The sequence below is a fragment of the Labrus bergylta genome, chromosome 17 (genome assembly GCF_963930695.1).
Source record: "Labrus bergylta chromosome 17, fLabBer1.1, whole genome shotgun sequence".
Classification (NCBI taxonomy): Eukaryota; Metazoa; Chordata; class Actinopteri; order Labriformes; family Labridae; genus Labrus; species Labrus bergylta.
In genome coordinates, this window is record NC_089211.1 from 25,803,552 (window position 1) to 25,823,025 (window position 19,474).

At 40.6% G+C, this 19,474-nt stretch overlaps 3 protein-coding genes across 3 annotated transcripts; all 3 read left to right on the forward strand.

Annotated features, from left to right (window-relative positions):
• The first annotated feature begins 2,026 nt into the window (after positions 1 to 2,026).
• LOC136183142 (E3 ubiquitin-protein ligase TRIM35-like) lies at positions 2,027 to 7,211 on the forward strand. Its single transcript, XM_065965203.1, has one exon. The coding sequence runs from the start codon at positions 2,272 to 2,274 to the stop codon at positions 3,421 to 3,423; it is 1,152 nt and encodes a 383-aa protein (XP_065821275.1). The 5' UTR covers positions 2,027 to 2,271; the 3' UTR covers positions 3,424 to 7,211.
• A 4,986-nt stretch (positions 7,212 to 12,197) lies between these two features.
• LOC114921941 (tripartite motif-containing protein 16-like) lies at positions 12,198 to 15,056 on the forward strand (the record flags this gene model as incomplete). Its single annotated transcript, XM_065965849.1, has 1 exon — positions 12,198 to 15,056. A coding segment is annotated over one exon (1,707 nt), but the record flags the coding sequence as incomplete, so codon positions are not given.
• Positions 15,057 to 16,719: 1,663 nt separating this feature from the next.
• Positions 16,720 to 19,133, forward strand: LOC110003936 (nuclear factor 7, ovary-like). Its single transcript, XM_020659503.3, has one exon. It carries the CDS (start codon positions 17,007 to 17,009, stop codon positions 18,366 to 18,368), a length of 1,362 nt encoding a protein of 453 aa, XP_020515159.2. The 5' UTR covers positions 16,720 to 17,006; the 3' UTR covers positions 18,369 to 19,133.
• The last annotated feature ends 341 nt before the right edge of the window (positions 19,134 to 19,474 follow it).

The window sequence follows — 19,474 nt, forward strand, 5'->3', positions numbered from 1 at the left end:
TTGCTGCCACAGAGGCTCCAGAGCCTTGATGAGGCAGAGTCTGATGGAGGCAGGTTCAGATACAGAAAGTGATGTCTCCTGGTCTCTCTTCATCTGACACCGGCTCTGAGATTGAACCTGAGAATGTTTCCGTGGTTGTCGATAAACTATTCAAATTTCAAATTCATTGGAATTTAATGTTTGTGTCCTGAAGTTTATTATACCTTTCACAACATTACAGATCTATTTATTCTTATATTTGATATTGATTATTGAAATGATGTGCAAATAATTCGTAAACAGTCAAAATGACCGCTATGGCCTTTCAAGTAGTGATAGAAAGTCGGTCGTTCTAGTGTTAATAAATAAGTAAACATTTCGAAATTGGTCTCCATATTTACAGATTAGTTTACACATTTGTGGATCTGTGTACACATATTCAAATAGTTTTGCCACAATAATAGCTCCATAGTAATGGCACACTCTCTCTTATCTGTATGAGCTCTCTCTCCCTTTTAGAGGTTGTTCTGCTGTTATTAAAATAGTAATCAACTAAAACTCCTAAATCTATGATCAAATCTAGTTGCTGCTCTGTGTGACAGGATGATCAAACGTCCATGGTTTCTTTGATATGTTGAAAACCTCTCAGAAACACTTCAGCATGTGCACAGTGATATAGAAGCTGTGAGCAGATGGGAGCTGTATGCCCAACACTCTGCAGAAACTATGAGAAACTTTAACAGTTTTAATAACCTGATGGTTTAAATGTGCTGCACAACGCGATCGTACTGTGGAGCCGTCTGAATGACACATTTGTGGTACCACTGGAAAGCTGGGAATTTCTACTTTCTCCCTCTTTTTACATTTTTATTTTAGCATGGAAGTTAGTTTTTACAGGTTAAGACGTAGCGGCGTGCGGGCGTATGTTCAACACGTCATTGGTCACGACAATGCTAGAGACGACTGTCACGTTTGTCTGGAACTAAAACAGTACCATATTATTAATCTTTTTATCATTTTGGCTTTCATATCCATAAAAGTAAATTTGCAAACAGAAAACCTATTTTCAAACATTATTTTAATGAGCTGCAGCAGTACATGAAAACCATCCAGCACTCTGAGAACCCCAAGGCCCTGAAGACTCTTGAATGTTGTATTTATTTTAATTGTGTAAACTGATGACCCTTCCATTTCTACCCTTCCCTATGTTTTTACTTGTCTTAGTCTTTGTCAACCCCTGGCATGTTTGTTTGTTCCTTAATCTAACTTTGTAACATTGTCTGTGTTTACAATAAAGTTGTTAAAAAAAAGAAAAGAAAAAGACTGTCACGTTTGTCTGCTCAGTCAGCTGATCCATGACACTTTCCCCACACACACACACACACACACACACACACACACACTCTCTCACCAGTGGAGGTCTGGGTGTGTGTGGTTGTCTGACGGACGCACACACAATAATAAAAAGTCCTTAAGAAGCATCAGAAAATAAAGTAGTCTGCTTAGTTGACTTCAGACTTTTCTGGGCATGTCTCTCCCTCTGCTGTTACTCAGGGGGTGCGCTGTCAGCATGCTGCATTCAGGGGAGCTCAGACAATGAGAGATGCATTCAGGTGCACTCAGAAACTGGAGTTGCAGGAACAAAAACTAAGACCGTTGCAAGTTCAAATAATTGTTCAGTTGTTACATTGACTGCTGTCATTAAAAGAAACACATGAACACCATTATTCCTTTAAGTATACCCCCCCCCCCTGCAGAGCTCTAAACCGAGGGGAAACACTGCTTTCCATGGTCTAAATACTCTTACATGATTAAAAACCATTCTTCATCTCCGGTGAGGCTGCAGACGTTTGAAGTTCACCTTTAGTGATATAAAACCTTCTTCTATCTTCAGGCTGACTCACAAATTGTCTTCAAAACTTCAAACTGCAGGAAGAGAAATGAGACTGTTCTCTGTGTTCCTGCTCTGAAGAAGCTCCGCCCCCTCACCTGATTCACCTGAGGCAAACCAGGAAACAGGCTGTTATTCTGCCTCACCCTTAAGAGACACACACACACTGACAGACGGACCGACCTGCAGACACAAACCAGCACGACTTCCACTGAGAGAGGACAGGAGGAGGAGGAGGGGATACTGGGAGTACTTGTTATACTGGGAATACTGGGAATACTAACACTTCAACCTGCTGCTGAATCCACAAACTGAACGAGAGTTTCAAAGTGAAAGTAACTCTCAGGGACGGGGAGTGGCTTCCTGTTTTTTTCTGCTGCGTGTTTTGACTCTGAGATAAAATGGCGTCCAAGTTTGAAGAAGATCTGAGCTGTCCGATCTGCCTCGACATCTTTAAAGATCCAGTGATGCTGTCCTGCAGCCACAGCTTCTGTAGAGAGTGTGTGAAGAACTGCTGGAAGGAGAAGGAGAACCAGGAGTGTCCACTCTGTAAGAGGAGACATTCAAATGATTTATTACCTGTTAACTTTGCTTTAAAGAACCTGTGTGAGAGTTTTGTGCAGGAGAGAGATCAGAGAGCTTCAGAGGATCTCTGCAGTCTGCACTCTGAGAAACTCAAACTCTTCTGTCTGGACCATCAGGAGCCGGTGTGTCACATCTGCAGAGATTCAAAAAAACACACCAACCACACATTCAGACCCATCGATGAAGCTGCTGGACAACACAAGAAGAAACTTCAGAAAACTCTGGAGCCGATAAAGAAGAAGTTAAATGTTTTTAAAGAAGTTAAAGTGAAGTTTGATCAAACAGCAGAACACATTCAGGTCCAGGCCCGACACACAGAGAGGCAGATTAAGGAGCAGTTTAAGAAGCTTCACCAGTTTCTAGAAGAGGAAGAGGAGGCCAGGCTGTGTGCACTGAGGGAGGAAGAGGAGCAGAAGAGTCAGAGGATGAAGGAGGAGATGGAGGCTCTGAGCAGAGAGATAGCAGCTCTTTCACACACAGTCAGAGACACAGAGGACGAGCTGAGAGCTGAAGACGTCTCATTCCTGAAAAACTACAAGGCTGCAGTGGAAAGAGTCCAGCAGCACCCCCTGCTGGAGGATCCACAGCTGCCCTCAGGAGCTCTGATAGACCAGGCCAAACACCTGGGCAACCTGAGCTTCAACATCTGGAACAAGATGAAGGACATGGTCTCCTACAGTCCGGTCATTCTGGACCCAAACACTGCTCATCCAATCCTTTTCCTGTCTGAAGATCTGACCTGTGTGACACGAGGAGAGACACAGCTTCCTGATAATCCAGAGAGGTTTAATTCTTACAGCTCTGTCCTGGGCTCTGAGGGTTTTAACTCAGGGACTCACAGCTGGGACGTCCAGGTTGGAGACAATACATGCTGGTTTCTGGGTGTGTTAGCAGAGTCTGTAAAGAGCAATGGAATCAATAACATTTGTGATTTTAGAATTGAAGTTATCTACCAACTCACTGACTGAGCCCCAGGACAGGGCAGCTGTGGAAGAGAAAACCTGTTTTTTCAGTGATACACCGTTTTGTGATCACTTTTGTACACTGATATAGTACTCTCAAATAAAACACAGGAGTGATCAGAGAGGGCAACATCTGAAACAACAACCTTGGAGATGTCCAAGCCCTTGGAGATGATTAAATCCAGAGTGTGCCCTCTGTTGTGTGTGGGCTCTGTCACGTGCTGAGTCAGCCCAAAGCTATCAAGAGTGTGAAACAGTTCTTTAGTCCCTCTGTCCTGGGGGTTATCAACATGGATGTTAAAATCACCAACAATAATAACACATTCAATGCGTTCACACATAGCCTTAAGAACCTCTGAGTAGCCAAATCTCCAGTGTTTTTCAGGAGATTTCTGTATGTGTGAAAAGGGTTAGAGGATAAGGAGGAAAACCATTTTAATACTGTGATGTTGAAGTTAAACTTAAACCAGAAAAAAAAAGAGCGGAGGAATTACAGCATGCAGAGGAGCAGAGGGTGGAGCTACACCAGCCGGTGTTATGGTTTAAAGAGTGACCATGTTAACTGGTGACTTTCTGGTGTCTGTGGTTGTTTCATTTCAAACCTTTATTTATTCTCGAAAAGACACTGAGGTTTCCCTCATTTCCACTGCCGTCAAGATTACAAGCACAGTGAAACAAGCAAAAAAAACATCAAATACGCAGAATCTGTGACAAAAACCACTAAGATAATTTAAAACAGTTACAATTTGAAACAAGGTTGTTCGAAATCAAATTCCTAAACTCAGGGAGAGAGGGAAGAACTCCGATCCTTAGAGTTTGCTAGAGGGCGTTCCACGAATTTGGGGTATCAAAAGAAAATGCAGATTTACAGAGTTCAGTAAAAGCTCAAGGGACTTTAAGAACGGGCCAATCAGAAGAACGGGTCATGTAGGAACCCGTATTCCACTCCAACAGGTTTGTGATGTAAGGTGGAAGTTTTCAAATAAGAGTCTTAAAGATATATAAAAAACAATGTTTGTTGCGCCTCTCTTCAAGAGAAGGCCAACCGACCCTCTCATGCAGGTCACAGTGTTGAGTTTGAAATCGATCACCAGTTATAAACCTGAGGGCGGAGTGATAGACGGCGTCCAGAGGCTTCAGAGTTGAAGCTGCAGCATGTCTATAAATGACATCGCCATAATCCATCACTGACAAGAACACAGTGTTGGGCCTCAGCCATGTGTGCTGGATAAAAGGACTCAGGCCTGTATCGCAGTTCTCCAGCCTGGCTAGAGTTATTTTGGAGGAAACTATACTAAGGAGTCTTAGCCCAGCACACCCCAACAGCAACTAACAAATAGGTGTGAAAAGTGGGGGGGTGTCTGAATTCTCTATCCTCATTGGAGGAGGCCTGAGGTAAACCCCCAGCAGTTCCAATCCTTAAAAGCAATCACTCCACTCACTTTCTTTCTCTTCAAGTGTGGTCTGCTACACAAGAGGATACCCTTTTTGCACATGATGGACCCCAGCGTTCGAGGAAGCAATCTTCCTGTTCTTGACTTACACCGGTTAAACTCCAGAGCTGAGGTTGTTCAGGCTAGGTAGCTATTCACATGCTGAATTCAAGCATCAGAGGATTCAGCTGACTACTTCCACGGCATATTTTTAGGAGTTTTGGGTGCAATCAGATGCTATCAGGTTGGAGCAAAAAGAAGAGTTTCTTTCTTATGATTTTTCGTAAGACATCATTGAACACAACTGGACAGGAGCGCTGAAGGAAACCCACTGATCCCTGAATCCACAAGGACACATAAAGAACTCGGCTCCTAAAAGCAGAAGACCACAGAGCAGTACTCTGGTCGAAGATCTGAATCCTGCTAACCTCCTCCTACATCTGCCATGAAGCAAACCTGCCTGAATCTGTTGATTTAACATTCAACAGAGTGACGATCCAACCAACTTTGCAATGATCACCAAGAGTTACCCCAAGTAAGAGCTTTGGTCTGGGCAGAAATAGTTTCAGAAATAGTTATGTTTCTTTTATAACCACTGATAATTATGCATCATTGTTGACGAGACGTCACATTCTGTTTGTTATCTGTTGTAAGCTGCTGCATTTGTTTTATTGTGATGAACTGCTGTGTTCACCTATGTATGTAATGCTATGCTAGTTTACCTTCAGTCAACGGCTTTCACAAACAGAAAGACCAGTGTACCCGCCGTTGAATCAAAGTCTGGCCACTGGTTTTCTGGTGTTTAAGGCGAGACACGGCAGGCTAAAAAAATCCATTTTTTATGTACTGGTCAATTTTGAGATTTTGGGCTAGATCACTCCCTGAACATGTAATCTTTCAAACTACCATAAAATTATACATTTATGTGTATATTTTAATACATTTTTTCTGATCGCAGCGTTAGATTTCTTGTCAATTTTCCCGAAATTTAGCATTCTAATGCGACGTGCAGTATAGCGGCTGTTCTCTGCTGCCCGTCATGACTGATATCTTTGTTAAGCTCTCTCTCTCCTGCACAACGCTATGTAACCCAAATAAGGACACTTCCTTTCTACCAGCAACCAATCGTGAAAGTTCAGAGGGGGGTTTAATGCTAAGAACATAATCTCATTGGCTTGTGTTTGGTTTCTGATAACGTGATGCGTTCAGACATGATGCTTTGACACTTCCTTGTTTATTTTTCCGCGGGACCTTTGAGGAATGAATGAAAATATCTTTGTGTAAATCAATGAAAAGAAAACAACAATTGTCACTTGCAAGGGGATGTAAAAGGAAAAGTTGTGATGCATTTCCCCGCAAAATGATCTCGGGAAGCGCTTCTGAACGTAAGCTGTCGATGGGAAACCGGGGGGGTGATTTAGATATAAAAGTGACGCGCATGCCACACAGCAGTGGCTGCTTGTTCATGTTGCGCGATTGAATGAGCTGCTTTATGATTTAATTTGCCCGAATTGTGCCGGATCAGGGCTGAAAATAAATATAGACCCACAGAATCATGGGTACTGTAGCAGTTTATTGCTCGAGTGCCGTGTGTGTGTGTGTGTGTGTGTTTATGAGAGAGAGAGAGAGTACCGCAGGAGCGTGTAAACATACGCGACTTCAAGATGAGTCCAGGAACGATGTCGCGGTGCTGAACTCCTATAAATAACAGAATTATATATATATATATATATATATATACCGTATTGGTCCAAATATAAGACGACCCTGATTATAAGACGACCCCCGTTTTTCAACACTCATATTTAGAAAAAAAAGATTTGCAGACCAGATCTTGTTTTTGTAAAGAACTTCATTTTATTTGAAAATAACAATATTAAAAACACATTGAATTAAACACCTGTTGTATTAATAATTATAATAATAATTAACATACCGTATTTATCGGTATAGGCCTACGGCACTTTTCAAAACAAAGTGTTTCACAAGGGCGAACTATGTACAGTATGATTCAACATTAAAATCGATTAACAATCAAACAATATTATCAACATGTTTTTAACATTTTTAAATAAAAGAGGAAATACATGCAACGTTTTTAACTAAACTACCGCTAAACTAAAACTCTCCAAACTTCTCCTCCGATGTCTCCTATTCCTCACACACGTCCTCCGCCCCGCTGTGTTCTCTCTCACTGTCATCACTCCCCTGCTCCTCCCAGAGCGCGTCATGTGTGTTGACATTTAAAGGGACAGGCGAACAATTAGAGCTGAGCTCTGAATACTAGACCCCGAATATAAGACGAAGCGACTTTTTCGGACCTATTTCGATGGGGAAAAAGGCTGTCTTATATTCGGACCAATACGGTATATATATATATATATATATATATATATATAGACGTTATATATATATATATATATATATATAGCCTATATCTATCATCTTCTTACTGCTGATGCTGTGCTGAAGGGGGGGAGGGGGGCGACGGTGATGTATGATGTGAAAGTCTTTTAATGTGAACAGAGGCTGGTCGAGGAAAAGGAAATGTTCCTATACAGATATCCATCACTCTCAGCTCATCACCTCGCTCTGCCTCGTGGCCATCATGACATCATGGCCGAGCGGGGACAAAAAAAGCGGAGAGGAAAGCGATTGGTTCCTGATGTTGAGGCAGTGCGTGCCTGAAGCCTGCGGCAGCTACATCAGCAAACAAGCGGGAGGGCCTCTGGTTTGTTCATGAGTTTTTTAAACGTCTGCCTAAATGAGGAACTGACAGAGATGTGTTTGCAAAGAAAACATTAAATCCAGGACGTCCCCAACATACTCATAATAACGGAATATCGAGTGGAACTTTTCAAAACGGGAGGGGTCGTCGTTGTGTTTATGTCTGTGCGGGTTCGCAGATAAATTAAGTAGGTTGAAGTTGTTTGTTGAAAAAACTAAATTAATTTAGAGGGGAAAACACATTTGATATAAATACACAACTAATACTAAAATATACCCTAAAATAAGAGTACAAAAAAAGACAGTATGTCTGTAAATAGTCATTTCCAATAAGAATTTATAGAATTTTACAATACAAATCTTTAATGTCTGTTTTCTCAAAATGAGTTTTTTCTCACACTCTGAGACTTGCCAAACTTTCCAGTTTTATTCCTATCTGTATTCTGAAGGTATTTACAGAGGGGTTTGTTGATATATCATTCATAGCCTGATTTATATAACAGTTTGTTCATAAAAACAAGTCAAGTCTGTTGATAGTATTTTCTGATTTATGGAGTGATAAAAAGAGATATCCAAAATCCCCTCTGTAAATACCTGTGTCTTTAATATGTCAACAAAATGAAAAAATAATCTTGAACCTGGGTTTAGCCAATGTTTAGATTTCTCAGCTGGAAATGTATGCAAATGAACGCATATTTAATTAGATAATGCCTTATTTGCATATTTAAACATAACATTTCAGAAAACTTGTAATATTAAAAATATTTGCCTTGATATAAGTAATAAACTGGAGAAGTTTCATGTTGATATCTGTGAGTTAATTTTTTTACCCTATTTAATTTATGTTAGGGAGCATTTTAAATGCCTAGAGCTTGAACTGAATTCAAACTTGGAGTGCATGGGATTGAATGTAATTCTCTCTCCTAACATGAAATTGAATATTGCTGTGCTTTACAATCCTCCATCGTTGTTGACAACTCTTGCGAATGTATGTTGTTTGGGGATTTTAACATTAACTGGTTGGAAAAAAAGTGGTCAATCAAAATTAAAGCCAATTATGGAGAAATTTAAATACAAACAGCGGGTTGATAGATCAACTCGAATCACAAGAAAGACTGAAACCCTTATTGATCTAATTTTTACAAATAGACCAGAGAGAGTAATAAAAATATACAATCTCATCACTGGCCTTTCGGACCACAACATGACACTGATGGTAAGAAAGCTAACTAGAAAACGCCTAATCCACCACAATAAAACAGAAAATCTAATTTTAACAACAACAATTCCCAAGTCAAAAATAGCTGACTTTGAACATGATTTGAAGGAAGTCAACTGGGAACAGGTAACTAAAGAATCAGATCTAAACCACAGTGCAAACATTTTTGCCTCTACCCTATGTGAATTATTAAATAAATACACAAAAACCTGGAAAAGTAGACCCAAGAAATACCCTCTTCCATGGATTAATAGTGATATCCTTCAGATCATAAAAAAAGCGAGATCTTGCTCTTAAAAGGTCTCTAATAACTAAAAACAATACTGACCACCTTATTTATACTGGCTACAAAGTGGTGTCTGAACTGCGGAAGGCCAAGACAAATAACTTCTCCAAACTCATTGAAGAGGCCAGTGGCAGTAGTTCTAAATTGTGGCAACACATAAACAAACTAACTAACTCCAGTAAGCAAAAGCACCCTAAAATAAACTGTCTTAAAGTCTGTGATAATTTAATTCATAGTAACGAGTCTATTGCAAATGTTTTTAATAGCTTTTTTATTGAGAGTGTACAAGAGTTAGCGAGTCATTTCAAAACTACAGAGTCATCTCCTGAAGAACCTGACCATAATCGCACAGACTCCTTTTGTATTAAAGTGGTATCACATGACAAAGTTAAAAAGATGATTTCGAACATGAGTAACTCCATGTCAAAGGATATTCATAACCTTCATGCTGCATTAATCAAAAAACACCAGAGCTATTTGTTGGAGCCAATTACTTACTTAGTTAACCTGTCAATACAAAAAAAAAAATCCCAGATAGCTGGAAAACTGCAATAATTACCCCAGTTTTTAAATCAGGAGACAAGGACATAGCAAGTAATTACAGGCCTATTGCTATTCTCCCTGTACTCTCAAAGATTCTGGAGAAGATTGTAGCTGAGCAATTGATGGAACATTTAGAGTCTAACCAATTGCTTCATCCACAACAGTTTGGGTTTAGACAAAAATATTCCACTGAAACAGCAAACTGCTATTTGCTTGAAAATATTAAAGCTCCACTGGATAAAGGAAATGTTGTCGGGGCAGTGTTCTTGGACCTGAAAAGGCCTTTGACACTGTCAATCACACTATTTTACTGAATAAATTAAAGCAATTCCAAATGTCATCAGAAGCTCTGCAGTGGTTTAAATCTTACCTGGATGGGAGACAGCAATGTGTTAGGGTCAATGGGGTGAAGTCTCATCTGCATGCCAACAGTATGGGCGTACCACAAGGGTCTGTACTTGGTCCACTGTTGTTCTCAATGTACATCAATGACCTACCAAACTGCTGTCCAGGCACCAACTGCCAGATGTATGCAGATGACACCGTTATCCATGTGTCCACTAAAACAGCTAGCTTAGCAGGTGAACACCTAACAGAGGCATTACGTAATGTTTCCAAATGGCTCGAGTTGTCTCATTTAACTATTAATGTCAAGAAAACTGTTGCCATGTGCTTCTCCATACGTAATAGATCTGGAAACAATGTATTTGAGGTACAGATTAAGAATGAAGCAATTGAAGTAGTAAAAGAAGTTAAGTATCTAGGCATCATCATGGATGAGAATTTAAAATTTGACAGTCAGGTTAAGTACATTGTGAAGAAGGTCAAACCAAATCTAAATTGTTTTTGTTTTATTAGAAGGAACATTTCATGTCAAACTGCCAAATTATACATGCATGCAATGATTTTTTCACATCTGTCATATTGCATCACATCATGGTCCCAAACTTCTCCAACTACATTAAAACATATTGTTTCTTTATATAAGCTGACAATAAAAGTCATGGACCAGAAACCTATGAGATGGCATCACTGCAGCATTTTTTTTAAAACACAACCTTTTCACCTTTGACAATTTTATGAATTTTAGTAATCTTAAACTGTTTTTTAAATGTGTAAATAATCATGTGTCTCCACTGTTATCTGAATTAGCCATTAGGCGTCGGAGCTCTCGTAGGGCAGTCACACGAGCCTCCGTCAGCGGTGATTGTCTTGTCCCAATGTACAAGACATCCTTTGGCCAGTCTGCTTTCTCTGCAAAGGGGGCAAAACTTTGGAACTCTCTGCCCACTGGCATAAAATTAGAGAGCAACAGTAATGCTTTTAACAGAGGACTCAAACAATGGCTAAAATCAAAACAACAGTGCTCACATGAATAGCTTCTGACTGGGTTATTGTTTGATCATGCTGCCTTTGCTCTATGGTTCTATTTATTTATTCTCCCATTATTGTTTTCTCTGTTTATCGCTTTTCTCCCTATCTTAATTGTTTTATTTTCAAAAGCCTCCTGTGGACAGGTGTTGAGAACTAGCATGCTTGCTAAAACACTTTAAACAATGCATCTGGTTCGTCCATTGTATCTGTGATGTCCATGCCAAATAAAGTCTATTATTATTAGTTTGTAATAGTTATTTGTTTGATTAAGTTCATTGATTTTGGGTTGATGTTGCTTTGTTTAAATAAATTCTGTTATAATTTAAGAGAGCAGTTGTTTGTGATTACTGGTGTATTTGCATTGTGATATAAGCTGGGTGCGAAGGCTTTGTGTATGGATTTCAAGCCTTCAATTTATTAAATATAGTTATTAATTATTAATGTTATTAGTAATTAAGTAACTAACAGAGACTGATTTTAGTGATATTTTGGTTATATTTCCCTGATTTCAGGGTGGTGCCCCCGACTTGATTAAACATAGTTTAATTATATTGTTATTTATATTAATAATAATAATTACATGTAATTATTAAAGAATATAACCAAAATTGACTTGATAAAACCCCAACATCACATCTGCATGTAGATGACAGTACTCAAAGTTAAAGACTGTTTCAGGAGTTGTTTCGACAGCGTTATATTTACGGCACTAGACTGCTTTACGACAGGCAGAACATGCTTTTACACTGCTTTGTTTTCTCTCCTGAAAATGGAGCTGTATGTTGATCACCGACCCTCGATCATTCTACAATATTTGAAGTTTTGTACCTCCTTATACTGACAGTATACTTTACTTGCTGTTTATATTCAACCCTGCTTTTATTTTGAAATAAAGTGAGTGTGACACCTTTTCTAAAATCTAAAATGAGAAGTGTTTTTAAAAGAGAAATGTTCTCTGTTGTAAACAAGTATCTCTCTCAAACCGCTCCTCTTCCTGGAATGAATCGTAGTTTGGTCAGCCCTCCCTCTTCTTCCTGCTCTCAAACACAGCCTGCTGCACTCTGTCTTCATACTTCATGGTTCCCTCCCCTTTAGATCTACAGTTTGAGGAAGGGTGTAACCAACCAGAGCTGCACAGTCACATGCACATCCACATGCTTTGTAGATCCGAGGTGAAACTTGTTTTCAGTGAATCTCAAACAGTCGTTGTTACCGAGAGGAGAAATGGCACAGAAAGGAGTTCAGCTGGACCGGGAAAACCTTCTCTTGTTCGATCTGTCTGGATCTCCTGAAGGATCCGGGGACTCTTTCCTGTGGACACAGTTACTGTATGAAGTGTATTAAAAGCCACTGGGATACAGAGGATGAGAAGACAGTCTACAGCTGCCCTCAGTGTAGACAGACCTTCACAGCGAGGCCTGACCTGAGGAAAAACACCATGTGGGCAGATTTAGTGGAGGAGCTGAAGAAGACTGGACTCCAAGCTGCTCCTGCTGATCACTGCTATGCTGGATCTGAAGATGTGGCCTGTGATGTCTGCACCGGGAGAAAACTGAAAGCCTGTAAGTCCTGTCTCTTCTGTTTGATCTCATTTTGTGAGAAACACCTCCAGCCTCATTATGAAATACCTGCCTATACAAAACACAAGCTGGTGGAGCCCTCCAAGAAGCTCCAGGAGAACGTCTGCTCTCGTCATGATGAGGCGATGAAGATGTTCTGTCGTACTGATCAGCAGTCTATCTGTTATCTCTGCCCTGTGGACGAACACAAAGGTCATGACACAGTCTCAGCTGCAGCAGAAAGGAGTGAGAAGCAGAGAGAGCTGAAGGTGAGTCGACAAAACATCCAGCAGAGAATCCAGGACAGAGAGAAAGATGTGAAGCTGCTCCAACAGGAGGTGGAGGCTATCAATGGCTCCGCTGATAAAACAGTGGGGAACAGTGAGAAGATCTTCACTGAGCTAATCCGTCTCATGGAGAAAAGACGCTCTGATGTGAAGCAGCAGGTCAGATCCCAGCAGCAAACTGAAGTGAGTCGAGTCAGAGAGCTTCAGGAGAAGCTGGAGCAGGAGATCACTGAGCTGAAGAGGAGAGACGCTGAGATGAAGAAGCTGTCACACACACAGGACCACAACCAGTTTCTACATGACTACCCCTCACTGTCACCACTCAGTGAATCCACACACTCATCCAGCATCAAGATCCGTCCTCTGAGGTTCTTTGAGGACGTGACAGCAGCTGTGTCAGAAGTCAGAGATAAACTACAGGACATCCTGAGAGAGAAATGGACAAACATCTCACAGACAGTGACTGAAGTGAATGTTTTACTGTCAGAACCAGAGCCCAAGACCAGAGCTGAGATCTTAAAATATTCATGTGACATCACACTGGATCCAAACACAGCACACAAACATCTGTTATTATCTGATGGGAACAGCAAAGTAACATTTACGGGTCAGACCCATCCTTATTCTAGTCACCCAGACAGATTCACTGGATGTCTTCAGGTCCTGAGTAAAGAGAGTCTGACTGGACGTTGTTACTGGGAGGTGGAGCAGAGCGGAATAGGTGTTTCTGTAGCAGTCACATACAAAAATATCCGAAGAGCAGGGAGATCGAATAAGTGTGAATTTGGACGTAATGACAAATCTTGGTCGTTAGATAGTGAAAACAACAATTATGACTTTTATTACAAAAATGTCTGCACTTTTGTCTCGGGTCCTCTGGCCTTCAGAGTAGGAGTGTACCTGGATCACAGAGCAGGTATTCTGTCCTTCTACAACATCTCTGAAACCATGACTCTCCTCCACAGAGTCCAGACCACATTCACTCAGCCTCTACATGCTGGACTCAAGTTTGATTACTGGTGTGTCGGAGACTCTGCTGAGTTGTGTAAACTGAAATAGACAGAAGTCATTAACGAGACAGATGTGTAACTTGCTGTGTTTTAAATCGTCAACTTCATTTTTATCCACGCTCGTTGCTGAGATCGTATCGTGGTCACCTGTCAATCAAACTTTATGGGCAGTACTTTGACCTCTTCTTGTCTGTTCTGTAAATGTTTAAGTGTCTTTAAGTGACACTCCTTCTTGTGTCTGTTTAGCCGTGGACTCTTTTACTGCTCAGGATGACTTTTGTTCACCTGAACTGACATTTCTTTGAGTGATAAATATCAACTTCTCTCCGCTCTGGATGTTTGATTATTTGTTTTCATACATTTATATTTTCTGTTGTTTCTGTTCTGATTCAGGAGTCTGAAGAGAGAGAGAGAGCAGCAAACTTTTCTTTCATGCTGATTTTCTCTTCTCACCACTTTGTACATTTGTAGAAAATCTATAAAATCACACTTAAAGAAATTAGTTCGTCAGAATAAATGTTGTTGTTCATATTCAAAGTGATGTAAAAATGTCCTCTGGTGTTTTAGAAATGTAATCCTCCTGATTAAATCAATAAGGAGATAAATCATTGTTTTCTGTGAGTGGAGATTCTGATCAAACAAAGTGATTGTGTGGATGAAGTGAATGTGTTCATGAAATGATTGAACATACTTTACTGATTTGATGTGTGAAGAAAATAAAGTTTCACATCCTGAATAAACACACATGAACTAAATGTTTCTTTTTTGCCTATATTAAGTCGAAATTATGAGGTTAATAGTCAAAACCTCACAAGAGGACATATTATGAAAAATCCACTTCTACAATGTTTCTGAACATATATCTGGGTAACCTGAGTGTCTACTGACCCACAAAATGTGAAATAAACCCATCCAGTCCTTTGTTTATGGTCTGCATAAGAAAAATGCTCTGTTTCAAATGTGCTCTCCTTGTGATGTCACAGTGGGATTCTGGACATAAAAAAATCCCCTCCCCTCCCCTGGTATCTCCACCCATGGACTCCACCCCCAGCCAAGAACAAAACTTTAGCGTAGGTCGGCCATTTTTATTCTCGCTACAGAGGAGTGAAGTCTACGGGGAAAACTCAGGGGGGGTCATAGAGCTCAACAGTGAGGTGCCGGAAGTAAAAATCCCCTTCATTTTCTCCGACAGCGGATTTGATTTTTGACTGTAATATAATAACCATGCAAGGTACACTGACCTCGAGCTACCCCAGTATGAAAAAATCTCTATATAATATCTTTAATATCTCTTTGAAAAGAACTTCACAACCCATGACCCATGAGTGTCACAGCCACATCTCTGATTGGCTGAGCTTGCTGTTACCATGGCAATGTCTCCAGCCCCCATCTGCGCTGTATGCGAACAGAGAACTTTCGCTAGCATGCTAGCTAGTAGGTTAGCTAACACAAAAAGTACTAATAACTTTGACAAGCTGCTGTGAATGCAGTTTATAATTTCAACAACACAAACTACAAGATAGTGTAACACGTGCATTAACAGTATAAACACGATAACAACGACTAAAGTTACTTTTAAGAAGAAACGATCTCATTTGTACGGTGGCTGGGAAGTGCAAAACAAAATTACAAATGAGAGACAAATTTACATTTTGAAAAACCTTTTTACATTTTTAGAAAACAAAATTACAAAACCAAAACACTAATACCAAGGAAAAAACACATTAACATCTTATAAAACAAATTTACAAGATGTGAAACACTTTTACAATCCCCAAACAAATTTACAAACGACAGAATCTTGACAAAATGGGAATGTACCAAATGTCAGAAGTGACCCGGTAGTGATCGAGTGAGGGGTCATTTTGTTTGTTTTGTTTTGTCCCTTTCCGTCAAGATTCTGTCGTTTGTAAATTTGTTTGGGGACTGGTAAAAGTGTTCTGCCTCTCTGTCTAAGCGATTATTAAAGTGTAAATTTGTTTTCTCCTTGGTAGGTGTTTTTGGTTTTGTAATTTTGTTTCATAAAATATAAAAATGTTTTTCAAAATGTAAATTTGTCTCACATTTTGTAAAAGTGTTTAACACATAATTTTGCTTTGCACTTACCAGCCACCGTACTTTCCACACCACATACACACACACACACACACACACACACACACACACACACACACACACACACACACACACACACACACACACACACACACACACACACACACACACTCTCACCAGTGGAGGTCTGGGTGTGTGTGGTTGTCTGACAGACGCACACACAATAATAAAAAGTCCTTAAGAAGCATCAGAAAATAAAGTAGTCTGCTTAGTTGATTTCAGACTTTTCTGGGCATGTCTCTCTCTCTCTGCTGGCTGTTACTCAGGGGGTGCGCTGTCAGCATGCTGCATTCAGGGGAGCTCAGACAATGAGAGATGCATTCAGGTGCGCTCAGAAACGGGAGTTGCAGGAATAAAAACTAAACTGGACAGACCGTTGCAAGTTCAAATAACTGTTCAGTTGTTACATTGACTGCTGTCATTAAAAGAAACACATGAACACCATTATTCCTTTAAGTATACCCCCCCCCCCCCTGCAGAGCTCTACACCGAGGGGAAACACTGCTTTCCATGGTCTAAATACTCTTACATGATTAAAAATCATTCTTCATCTCCGGTGAGGCTGCAGACGTTTAAAGTTCACCTTTAGTGATATAAAACCTTCCAGGTGTTCTTCTATCTTCAGGCTGACTCACAAATTGTCTTCAAAACTTCAAGCTGCAGGAAGAGAAATGAGACTGTTCTCTGTGTTCCTGCTCTGAAGAAGCTCCGCCCCCTCACCTGATTCACCTGAGGCAAACCAGGAAACAGGCTGTTATTCTGCCTCACCCTGAAGAGACACACACACGCTGACAGACGGACCGACCTGCAGACACAAACCAGCACGACTTCCACTGAGAGAGGACAGGAGGAGGAGGAGGGAATACTGGGAGTACTTGTTATACTGGGATACTGGGAATACCAACACTTCAGCCTGCTGCTGAATCCACAAACTGAACGAGAGTTTCAAAGAAAGACAATCGAGGTGAGAGAAACTTTCAGGGACGAGGAGTGGCTTCCTGTTTTTTTCTGCTGCGTGTTTGGACTCTGAGATAAAATGTCGTCCAAGTTTGAAGAAGATCTGACCTGTCCGATCTGCTACGACATCTTTAAAGATCCAGTGATCCTGTCCTGCAGTCACAGTTTCTGTAGAGAGTGTGTGAAGGACTGCTGGAAGGAGAAGGAGAACCAGGAGTGTCCACTCTGTAAGAGGAGACATTCAAAGGAATTACCTGTTAACTTTGCTTTAAAGAACCTGAGTGAGAGTTTTGTGCAGGAGAGAGATCAGAGAGCTTCAGAGGATCTCTGCAGTCTGCACTCTGAGAAACTCAAACTCTTCTGTCTGGACCATCAGGAGCCGGTGTGTCACATCTGCAGAGATTCAGAAAAACACAACAAACACAGATTCAGACCCATCGATGAAGCTGCTGGACAACACAAGAAGAAACTTCAGGAAACTCTGGAGCCGGTAAAGAAGAAGTTAAATGTTTTTAAAAAAGTTAAAGTGAAGTTTGATCAAACAGCAGAACACATTCAGGTCCAGGCCCGACACACAGAGAGGCAGATTAAGGAGCAGTTTAAGAAGCTTCACCAGTTTCTAGAAGAGGAAGAGGAGGCCAGGCTGTGTGCACTGAGGGAGGAAGAGGAGCAGAAGAGTCAGAGGATGAAGGAGGAGATGGAGGCTCTGAGCAGAGAGATAGCAGCTCTTTCACACACAGTCAGAGACACAGAGGACGAGCTGAGAGCTGAAGATGTCTCATTCCTGAAAAACTACAAGGCTGCAGTGGAAAGAGTCCAGCAGCGCCCCCTGCTGGAGGATCCACAGCTGCCCTCAGGAGCTCTGATAGACCAGGCCAAACACCTGGGCAACCTGAGCTTCAACATCTGGAACAAGATGAAGGACATGGTCTCCTACAGTCCGGTCATTCTGGACCCAAACACTGCTCATCCAGAACTCATCCTGTCTGAAGATCTGACCTGTGTGAGAGGAGGAGAGGAGCAGCAGCTTCCTGATAATCCAGAGAGGATTGATTCTTTCTGCTCTGTCCTGGGCTCTGAGGGCTTTAACTCAGGGACTCACAGCTGGGACGTCCAGGTTGGAGACAGTACATTCTGGTTTCTGGGTGTGTTAGCAGAGTCTGGACAGAGGAAGGGAGACATATGGTCTGGATGTTGGTCAATATGGTTCACTGGTGGTAAATACACAGCACGCTCCCCACCACATCCACTCACAGCTCTCTCAGTGAAGAAGAAGCTTCAGAGGATCAGAGTGAATCTGGACTGTAACAGAGGAGAGCTGTCGTTCTCTGATCCTGATACTAACACACACATACACACACACACACACACTTTCACTGAGAGGATGTTTCCATTCATTGGAACTTTTGATGAACTGAAGATTTTACCAGAGAAGATCTAATACATGATGATGAAGATGATGATGATGAAGATGATGATGATGATGATGATGATGATGATGATGATGATGATGAAGATGTGATGATGATGATGATGATGAAGATGATGATGATGTTCTGAATCTTCGTCTTTGTTTATTTTATAATTGTTTTGACTGCGTTGTCATGGTGATTTTGTTCATTATAACTTTGTGTATAATTCGACAGCAGGTAAAATCTCGATCCTGATTGGTCGGTTTGTTGGAGTGTCTTTAAATATAATCTGCTCAGCGTGTTAACTGGTTAACTGTCGTCTCTTTTTCACTTGAACTCTGAGGAGTCCCTGAAGGCATCATCGTCTGTATCTCTGTGTGCTGGAGATATTACCCTGCAGGGAGAGATTATAATCTGCACACGGTGATCTGAAATCACTCCACAGTTGTTGAGAGATCAGAAAGAGTTATGCAATTGTTGAATTTGTTTTTATCGTATATGTTCTTTTTCTTTTATTATCATTTAATCAATTTATAATTTACTTCATATTTTTACTTTTTCTTTTATAATCATTTAATCTTTTTATCATTTCATTCATTGCACAGTTTAAGTTTGTTTCATCTAGGGGGATTCTTTAAATCTTTTTTTCAGGTTAATATATATGTATGGGGGGGGGGCGTCTGTTTTGTGGTTAATTTGTCACAAATGTTTCATGTCATGTACGTCTTTGTAACCTGATACTGGATACTTTGAATTTCCCTCGGGATCAGTAAAGTTTCTACATTTGATCTGAATCCCTCTTTCTATCTGCTGTTGTGTTTTATTGATCTTGTAAATGTCATCATGGAGGAGTGTCTCTCCTGAGAGGAGGAGTTTGTCTCTGTCAGTAATTATAAAGTTATTCTGATTCATTCAGGTGTTTCTTTAACTCCAGTCTAAAGCTGTGACGTCTGAAAGTTTCAGATCAAGACGTTCGGTGTCGTCTCCGACTCGTCCGTCAGGTCGGACAGGAAGAAGAAAAAGTCCTGAAGGGGAAGTTTGACTTGATTTGTTCAAAGATTAAATTATAGAACGTGATGCTCCTGACTCCACCTTTAAGGTTTATTTAACGTGCTGCATTAAGACGTTATTTAAA